At 40.2% G+C, this 10,608-nt stretch overlaps 1 protein-coding gene across 1 annotated transcript in view; it reads left to right on the top strand.

The window, feature by feature from the left end:
- Positions 1-8,537: 8,537 nt before the first annotated feature.
- The window catches only part of HTR3B (5-hydroxytryptamine receptor 3B), a gene marked incomplete at both ends in the record, with an annotated part of 34,382 nt that continues 32,311 nt past the window's right edge, over positions 8,538-10,608 (top strand). Inside the window, one exon of the mRNA XM_081239301.1 lies at positions 8,538-8,577. Within this exon, the coding sequence (XP_081095427.1) occupies positions 8,538-8,577 (40 nt within the window). The remainder of the gene's footprint in view (positions 8,578-10,608) is intronic.

Raw genomic sequence — 10,608 nt, 5'->3', positions numbered from 1 at the left:
GGTCTGCAGGATCTTTCTTTTTTGTTGTTGTTGCTGCATGCAGGCTCTTAGTTGCAGCATGCAGGATCTAGTTCCCTGACCAGGGATCGAACCTGGGCCCCCTGCACTGGGAGCACACAGTCTTAACTGCTGGACCACCAGGGAAACCCCTTCATATATTATTCTTAAAAGATGTGATCAAGTTAGGAATCATGTGCCTCTCCTAAAATTTAAGGCAAAATCATCATTGAGTATTTTGGGGAGAGAAGAGCTTCCTTCAGGGTGGGGTAGTATTAATTTGCAGGTACCTTTTGTTTTATTTTAAAAAAATTGTTATTGGAGTGTAGTTGATTTACAATGTTGTGTTACTTTCAGGTGTGAAAGGTAGCTTTTTATATTTCTGTATGATTAGGCTCTGAAACAAAGTTGATCATCAGGTTCCTTAGAATGTAACAGTCTTCTGGAAAAATAAGAAACTTAGTATCTCCCACAAATCTTTGCTGACTCTTCAGTGGAAACCTTCAGTGATCTTCCCAGCTCTTCTCAGATCCCTTTTTACTGTTTCTGTGCTCCCTTATCTCAACTTCTATGTGCTATTGCTTCCAAATGCCAATACCTAGAACTTTCATAGAACTTTCCTTGGGCTACTAAAGTTTTGTCTGCCCAAGAAAAGAGCAGAAAATGCCTGGGAGTTCACTCCCTGTCACCCCTGCCCCCAGGCCCAAAGCCAATGACAGACAGGTGTGAGTATGCCACCAGGCTCCCTTACTGATGAACAAATTCTTAGTGTAGCTTTCTATCAGTTTCCCTGCAGTGTGAGGCTATAACGGTTGTTTTTCCTTAGCTATTTCTGTTGTGAGTACTTCTACAATAAACACGTGTTCACAAATCCTTATCTCAGGTATGTTTCAGGAAAACCCCATCTAAGACATTCAGCTTTATGGAATTTTATACTTTCTGTCTAACATTAAAATTCTATATGACTTTTAATAGTAATGTTTATAACTTTTCAGATAAGGAGCATCAAGGCTTTATTTATTCCTGCTCTTAGCAACAGAGTAGGGAAGTCACTGAGTCACTGGGAAACTCCCAGAAGCAAAGAGTTTGGAGGAACAAAAGTAAGTGAGCAGGGAGGAATTGGTTGACATTTGTAAGCAGAGTGGAAATAGATTAGACAGGTTGGTGTGAGTTGATGTTGGGGAATCTAAAGAGGGATGGTCAGAACAAAGAAAAAAGAGTGGTGACACGAATAGAGGTGGGACGTGACTTTCAAGTCATGTAAAAGTGCACTGTATAATAAAATAGAAAACAGCTTGGCGTTTTCTGGGGCTGCAGGTATGACAGCTGCCACAAGGCAGCGCTCTGATTACATTTACTTTGACTTCCAAGTAGCTTTCCCTTTTCCCACTCTGCAGTCTTTAAGGGCTCTGACTAGAGGTCTGTCACACTCCAGCCATAGTCAGCCAGCCTATTATTAGTGCCAAGCCTTCCTCCTGGCGCAATGACAGTGTAAATTTCAGCAATGGCAGAAAGGGGACAAATACAACTGTTGTGCATTTTAGAATAATTGCTACAGGCCATTTGGAGACAGCTTTATAACAACAGCCCTTATACAGACTTATACAGTATTTCACTTTTCCATTTTATTCTCTCCTCAACGCTTTTTAACACGAACTTATTAATCCACTCAACTCACGTGAATCTGGAATTATCTGCCTCCCAATTTTACACAGTGAGGCTTGCAGCTCCCTGGAAGGTACCATGCTCTTTCTTTTCTTTTAGTTTTTATTGGAGTATAATTGATTTACAATGTTGTGTCAGTTTCTGCTGTACAGCAAAGTGAATCAGTTATACATATACATATACCTACTCTTTTTTTAGATTCTTTTCCCATATAGGTCATTACAGTGTATTGAGTTCCCTGTGCTATACAGTAGGTCCTTATTAGTTATCTATTTTATATATAGTAGTGTGTACATGTCAATCCCAAACTCCCAGTTTATCCCTCCCCCCTGACCTTTCCCCTTTGGTTAACGATAGGTTTGATTTCTATGTCTGTGACTCTATTTCTGTTTTGTAAATAAGTTCATTTGTATCCTTTTTTTAGATTCCACATATAAGTGATATCATATGATATTTGTCTTTCTCTGTCTGACTTACTTCACTTAGTATGATCATCTCTAGGTCCATCCATGTTGCTGAAATGGCGTTATTTCATTCTATCATGCTCTTTCATCTCACCATCCAGCCTTTTCATATGCTATTCCTTCTGCTCTCCTAGTTCTCTCCTCACCTACCTATCTTTACCCAGCACAAATGTCACTTGTGAAAAGCCTCTCCTCACCTCACCCCAAATCTGGGCTCCATTTTTTTTTTTTACTTCTATTTTCCCCCACTTCACTCATCTGCTGGCATTTATCTCATTGTATTCTAGGTGTTTCTTACTTATTACCTCCACCCCAATTTCCTTGAACTCCCTTATCTTTATATCCCCAGTGTCTACCACAATTCTCCACAGAGTGAATGAATGAATGAATAAAGCAAGCTCTAAAAGATCAAAGCCCTTGCCCATCTTGAGTCCACAGCAGAGATAGAAATATCCAGAAATTTAGACCAAACCAGAATATCTTACTGGTTTCTGTGATTGACCGTATCCAGGCCTCTCCACAGAAGACTCCTAAATGAACCTAAATGGAAAAGTCCTGGGCTCTGCGGTGAGCCACAGGTCACAAGAGATTCCCCAGTGCTGGCACAGCAAGACTTGAAGGCTCATGATCTGTGCAGAAGGCCTGACCAGCATGGCATCATGTGTCAGACTATTTGCTTTACACTTCAGTCTAAGCAGCTTCCTGGAACTGCTGTCATTGGAGGAATACACAGAAGCAACAAGCTCCCAGGTCTACATTCCTCTGGCTTCTGGGGGGACATCTCACTCCTAGTGATCACAAGACTCCCGAATTTTAGGTACCCTCTGAGAGACTCAAAGAGAGGCATGAGCTTCCTTCATTTGTGTCCCATGTTTATCCTTTTCACGGCTTGCTGGCCGGTTCTGGAGCAAACTAAATAAAAGCAATCTTGATCTGAACCCAAGTCATTATTCTCACCATCCTTTTGAGATGGGTAGTGAAAAGATAGCATATTATATGTGGTTGTGAAAAAGCTAGGCCCTTCTTGGTGCCATCTTTCCTGCATCAACCAAAATCCTTTTCTGCCTGTTTGTTCATTCCTTCCTTCCTCTCCTCTTTCCATCCTTCTCAGACATTTAATGAACACTCACTAGGTACCAGGCTCTGTGCTGGAGATAGAAGGATGAATAGGATACAGTGCTCTGCCTTCAAGGAATCCACAGAATTCTGGAAGAGATAGGAAAGCAAACAGATAGTCATAACACACTTGAATTAAGTGCCGTAATGGAGGTGTCTATGAAGCCCTGTAAGTTCAAGGGAGTGGGCCCTGGGGTGCTAGTGGGCGTTTAGTAACCAGCTGGTCGGAGGAGACCTGATTTTTAGTATTTGCTGGTTCCCGTGTGGCAGATACTTCCGTCATGGCTGATTTCAAGCTACTAACCTGAACACAGAGTTGGGAAGGGCTGTACACAGTTGCGCCCCCCACCCCCCCTTTTTTTTTTTTTGGCTGTGCAGGGCTGCCTTCGGGATCTTAGTTCCCTGACCAGGGATTGAACCTGTGACCCCTGCAGTGGAAGCGCAGAGTCCTAACCACTGTACCACCAGGGAAGTCCCCACAGTTGGCCTTTTTGATGCAATAAGAGCCAGCTCCAGCATACCACCATGATTTCTGCCTTGTGAGATCCTGAGCAGAGAATATATCCCTGCTGTGCCTGGGCTTCTGACCTACAGAACTTTGAGCTCAAAAATGAGCTTTGTTTTAAGCTGCTGTGTGGTAATTTGTTATGCAACCATAGAAAACTAAACAGAGCCTATTATACCCTTTTTACAGTTGTGAAAACTGAGGCTTAGAAACAGTAAGCAATTTGACCAAGGCCATGAGCATCTAGCAAGTGATGGAGCTGGGAGGCAAAATGAGGTTTGTCTGACTCCAAAGCCTGGAACCTTAGCTCCTATATTCTCATGGAAAACAATGTCACATAACCACGAAAGGCCAGGGTCATGGCGGACCATATTTCTTTGTTTCTTTGTTTATTTTTAGGGACCAGAAAATGTGCATTATTACTAAAAAATGAAATCCTGTGCCAGAAAAAAAAGCAAATGTTCAATGGAACTTTGAACTTGAAGTGGTACCCAAGTGGTTACCTTGATATTTATTTCAGAAGACAATGCTATGGAATAAAAGATATTTCATATGGGACTCTACTCATTAAATAAAAGAAATTTCATATGGGACTCTACTCATTAAATATTTGAGTTTGGCTAGGGTGTCCATTTCTGCTTTTCTCCTCCAGCCTGACCAGATGTGCTCAGAAAATTTGGTTCTCCCTGAATATGTACATCTGTCAAAATTCCTGTCAATTTTAGCACTACTGCCAAGGGAGTGAACAAAGAGAGTTAGCGATTAACTTCAAAGAACTTTGTTGGAGAGGAATAAAGATATTTAAGGCCTATTTTGTCAACTAATTGCATTTGCATATTTATGGGATTTACTGATATAGCGGTAATTAAAAACTATTTAGTAGTCTTAAAGGACACATAACTCAGTTGCTGTTTGCATAATAAACACTTCCTTATTATGTTTGCATAATAAACACCTCCCCCTGCTTCTTCCAAAAAACTGGTCCGAGAGGTGTCATATCTTACTTGGAAATAATGGAAAAACAAAGTGCAAGGGCTCATGGGAATGTGGAGAGCGGACTTCTGAAATAAATATATTTCTAGGTACTCTCTTAATGTTAGGCCTGGCCTGAACTGCTCTCAGAGAACGGCAGATTCAAACTTCAGATTAATAAGTCTTTTTTTTCCCAGGTGATATTTAAGAAGCCTGAATGCTTATCCCCTGACAATTCCATTTTCCTTACTTTAATACCCTGATCTGTTTGAAGGGTCTGAACAGGGTTCACCCTGCATTCATCCTTCCTAAAGAGATGTCTAAGGGGGGGTGAAATCTTTGACTAATGGATTGCAAGAAATAATGTGAGTAAACAGTATTGAATTTAAGGAGTTGTGAAGAGACGGTTTTCATGGAAAATTAAAGGTTGAGCAAGGGACAGACACCAAATGTAAAGGCACTGAGTATATAAGCTAAACCTAGACAGGACAGTAAGGTTGGGAAAAGAAAGCTCTGAGCCATCTGGTTGTGCAGAGCAGGGCGATCAAGATCTGTATATAAACTACTTTGAAGACAAGTCACTCACACAAACCTTTCTTGTCTTTGCAAAATTCATCAGCCAATAAAGAGCTGTAATGGGCAGGATCACCAGACTGTTGTTAAATTAGCTAATGAAGGTCGTAATGTACCTGTATTACACGTCATTAGCAGTGGCCTTCCAGTAACAGATGGGTATATGAGAAAGTGAGCCGGAAGGGAGGGCAAGCGTGTCCCAGGAGGTCTGACTTAGAGTCATGGCTTACTAAAATGTGTGGCAAGAAGATAATGTTGATTACCATCTCAATTAAACCTTTGCATAAAGGCAAGCTTCTGTGTTACCTGCCCACAAAGAAAAATGGTCTGCTGCCTGCTTGCCTTTCTCCTGTCCTAATTCATCTCATAGGTAGAAGCCAACAATTCAAAGCATTGATGGGATTTTGATGGCGGAGTCAGTCCTTCATGATCTTACCTCTTGATGAAGCCCTATTTATTTTTCTACCCTATCTCAATGGTATTTCTCAAACTTTCCATAACTTTGTATCCAATTTCCTCTACCAGGTTATATTTCTTTTTTTACTTTTTCTTCTGAAAAAGTAAAAGTATTTTCAAATGCCCAGCAAAACTGGAAGCACAGGAAGTAGAAAGAACTCTCCACCCCCACCAGCCATGTGAGAGTTTGTTGCCAACATGATGACCCTTCACCTGTGATTACTTAGAGCATTATTCTTACAAACAAGGACATTATTTTACATAATCTCAATATAATCAAAATTAGGAATTCAACATTGCTATATTACCACCATCTAATCCACAGACCCCATTTGAGTTTCACCAGTTCTCTCCAAAATATGACAAAAGGATCCACTGCAGAATCACACATTGCACTGAGTTGTCATGCCTCTTTAATCTCCTTCTGTTTGATACAGTTTCTTTAACTTTCATATCCTTGACACTTTTGAAGATTACACGCCTGCTGTTTTGTAGAATGTCCCACAATATGGGGTTTCCTACTGGATAGATTCAAGTTATGAATTTTTGGCAGGATGATAACAGAAGGGCTGCTGCGTCTTCTCAAATCTCATGGTGCACAACTCCCGTAACTGGTGATGCTAATTTTCATCATTTGATTAAGGTGTTGTCTGCCAGACTTCTCCACTGAAAGATTTTTTTAAATTAATTAATTAATTAATTTTTGGCTGTGTTGGGTCTTCTCTAGTTGCAGCGAGCGGGGGCTACTCTTTGTTGCGGTGCACGGGCTTCTCATTGTGGTGGCTTCTCTTGTTGCAAAGCATGGGCTCTAGGCGTGCGGGCTTTAGTAATTGTGGTGTGCGGGCTCAGTAGTTGTGGCACACGAGCTTAGTTGCTCCGCGGCATGTGGGATCTTCCTGGACCAAGGTTTGAACCTGTGTCCTTTGCCTTGGCAGGTGGATTCTTAACCACTGCACCACCAGGGAAGTCCTGAAAGATTTTTAAAAATCTTTGTATTTAATAAGTATTTTGTGTTAATGTCCTGTTCCTCATCAAACTTTTGCCAACTAGTTTTTATCACCCATTGATGTTTCTTTTGTGAATTAATTATCACTATAAAGATTCCATTATTTCTTCTACATTTATTTATTAGTTGGCAATTCTAATTTAAGGGGAAAGTTTCCTCTTCTTCCCATTCATCTCTTTATTTAAATCAGGATGGACTCATGGATTGTTATTCTACTTCATGAGTTATAATTCTTTGCCATCATTATTGATTTTGATGCTTGAATCATCACAGATTTGGCCAGTGGGAGCCCCTTCAAGCTGACTCTGTCCTTTTATCCTGTCCCCATGATTCTTTTAGCACTTCTTTACTTTGTGATACAAGGAGGCATTCTAGGCTCTTTTTCTACTTTCCTGCCCTGGCCCTGGCATCACGCATTTCTCCATTTCTTCCTTGTAGGTATGTATGCTATTTAGAGACCAAGATCTGGGTGTTAGGTGTACTCATTTTTGTTGGGCTGTTCCTGCTCTCAGGCGCTCTAGTGGACAGAGCTAGGAACATATGCATGTATGAACACGTGTACACACACGCTTACATTTGTATGTATTTCTATATTTAGCTACATGTATCGAAAACCAAGAGTTCACTCTGATACTTCCAAAACCAACTCAACACTACAGGGTTCATCCTAGTTTTCTCCCTTTCCATATTTGTAACTGCTTTCACTAACATCTATATTTTACTGGTAGATGAAAATTAAAAAGAGAGCTTCATGGATTCTAAACAAAGGGACCAAATGATTAGGAGAACAGGTATCAGGTATATACTTCCCCACCCTCAGTTTGTTCTGTGAAAACTTATCTCAAACCTGTACCTCTACATTCCATCTATAGTAAAAAGTGGGCAGATGTTGGAAATGGTATGAAATTTAATTTTTGTTTCTAGAGCATCTAGGGGTCTACCAATACAAGATAGAGTTATGTGGAATGATGCATCTTTTTCCTTAATAATGAAAAGTGAATGGGGCTCAATCAAAAAGTGAAAAAAAAAACAGTTTCTATTGAGCAATGTTAAACTTTAGTAGTTTCCATCTTCAGTAAGCCTAGACGCATTCTCTCTTATGTAGTTACTTTCTGAATTGTGGGCAGTGAGAATTTAAGAAGCATTTCTATTTATCAAAAATCAATGTTTCTTTTAATGAAAGGGGCCTAGGAGAAACAAAAGGCACTCTTCCCACTGTACTGTTAGCAGTTGCTCTTCATTTGACAATACCAGGTTTCCATTAGCTTAGTGTAATTCAAGAGTCCAATAATCATAGTCAAATGCTGAAGATGTTACTGCATAAGTCTGATTTAGATCAGCTATTTGGATCTCAATTATTAATGAAATTAGTGTCCTAAATGTCAGCAAGACCACTGCCTTAGGTAAAGGCTGTAAAGGAAATCACATTAGTGTGGAATTTCCCCTCCTTAGGGGCTCCTCTTAGATTACATTATTCACTTAGCTATCTCCTGTCAGGGAAATTGAAATGTTGGCCAAGATCTGATCCTGGGGCAGAACCAAATGGAGAAGTTAAGAGGTATTGCAATGGCATCAATTCCAAAACATTTGTGTGGTGCTGGTACTGCCTTTGGTCCCATTTAGTGTTTACAAAATAGCACCAGCAAGGACAGCATAAACTGGCAAACAGAGAAGAACGGAATGGAAAGGAGGTCTTTTAGGAAAGATTGAGTGGCATTCCATCCAATAGGCAAGTTTGTGTTTCTCATCTTCTGGAGGTGGCTGGGGAACACTGGCAAGTTCAATGGCCCCTCTGTGGTCCTTGGTCCTGGTGGCCGCCTCAGGTGAATCTTTTAATGATATTACTAGGCTTTGAATATTAACGCCTAGAAGCTAGAGACATGGTTTTCTACGTTGTGCTGTATAACTCATCACAAGTGTTTGTTTTTATTTACCATCTGTAAAATGTCAGTCCTGTGAAGCTACATGGAGACCAACAATTTGTTACAACTTTGCTCCTACAATTATAGATGTATATACACATAGGGTCACACAGTGGGGCTTTACACATGGCTGAAAATATGCTCTGAAATGTTATAATTGTCTGATAAAATTTCTGCTTCCTTAGAAATCAAGCTTTCTTTACAACAATTGACATTGAGAGTTTGGGGTATTCTCTTTCAGATTTACTTTTATGTCTGAATAGTATATTTTTATTATCCAAAGTAGTCTTGGCTTTTAGTAGCCCAGGGAGAGAGTCCCTTGGATCCATCATAGCTACAGAAACCTGGATGTCATTTTGGTATTAGGGGCTTTACATCCAGCTGTACAAAGTCTGTGTAGGTGATGAGTGTTTCTCTAAAGACGAGCTCTATAAACTTGCATGTTTTGAGTCTACAATTCCCCTTAAAAATACTTTAGAAACTAATATGTGTGTGTGTATATATATATATATATATGTTTTCTTTCCCTAAATTTCTGAAACTAAAATTCCATAGTGCCAGTATTAACTCTACTAAATTGAGCCATTTGAATAGGATACAATTGGTTCTTAGAAAGTATACACAAATCAAAAATTTATGTTTATGCTGGTGTTTCCCAACACCCCATTTTCTTGAGGGTTCTTCTAGAGCTCGTATCTGAATTTCCATGTCTTAAAATATAACTGAAAGTGGAATGAGTCAATTATGGAGACGATGAAGGAATTTGGTAGCCAAGCAGCTGGCAATGATTTTTTTATTGGGTAGAGAAGAAAAATAGCCACTTATCATTAAAGTATAAAAATGCTGGGTGTTGAACTTAAAGGATAAAAGCATATCTTAATTATAAAAATGAAAACAGAGGGAATTTCATTAAATGTCAAATGGGTTTCTTAGCAGAAAATAATTGTGAACATTAAACTAAGAAAGATAAAATAGAAAAATGAAGGTTTGAAAACAGAAGAAATTCTTCTTAATGATTTCTCTTTCTAATATTTTGCATTGTGCTTGATTTTTGCTCTAACTGTGGCAGAGAAAGTGTTTTAATAGTGTCCCGTAATCAGTGCTTGACCATAAATCATACTGAGAACATTTGTTGCAGAAAAATTCATGCTTTGGAATTTTTACTGGTTTAATATCAAGATGATTTGTAAACATTAAAGCCCTGAACCAACCACCAATTCACCGCTGCACCCAGGAGACAGTGTTGTAAGGTAGGAGGCCTGGATTAGAAGCATCTAGTTCCTGCCACTCTACTCACCAGCCATGTGACCCCAGGCAAGTCAATTAACCTCTTAGAGACTCTGTTTCCCTGTAAGTTAACTGTTTATTTTGTGTATTCATGAAGACCGAATAAGATAGCATTATGAAATTGTAAGGTGCAATGCAAATGTAAGATATCACTGACCTGAAAACACACAAATGGCAGTCCAGTGGCTAAGACTCCGTGCTCCCAATGCAGGGGACCCAGGTTCGGTCCCTGGTCAGGGAACAAATCCCACAGGCAGCAACTAAGGGTTCACATGATGCAACTAAAAGGTCCCGAGCGCCGCAACTAAGCCCCGGCACAGCCAAATAAATAAATATTTTTTAAAAACCCACAAGCACAGAAAATAACAATGAGCTGTTTCTGTCCAAAAATGTACAACATGCGACTCTTCCTTTTTTTTTCGGTATGCAGGTCTCTCACTGTTGTGGCCTCTCCCGTTGTGGAACACAGGCTCTGGACGTGCAGGCTCAGTGGCCATGGCTCACGGGCCCAACCGCTCTGCAGCATGTGGGATCTTCCCGGACCGGGGCATGAACCCGTATCCCCTGCATCGGCAGGCGGACTCTCAACCACTGCACCACCAGGGAAGCCCACAACTCTTCCTTTTGAAGGGTTACTCACTGCTG

The sequence above is a fragment of the Mesoplodon bidens genome, assembly GCF_964165515.1.
Source record: "Mesoplodon bidens genome assembly, chromosome: 7".
NCBI classification, from domain to species: Eukaryota; Metazoa; Chordata; class Mammalia; order Artiodactyla; family Ziphiidae; genus Mesoplodon; species Mesoplodon bidens.
Note: the sequence above shows the minus strand (reverse complement) of the source record. Positions and strands in the feature narration are given on the sequence as shown.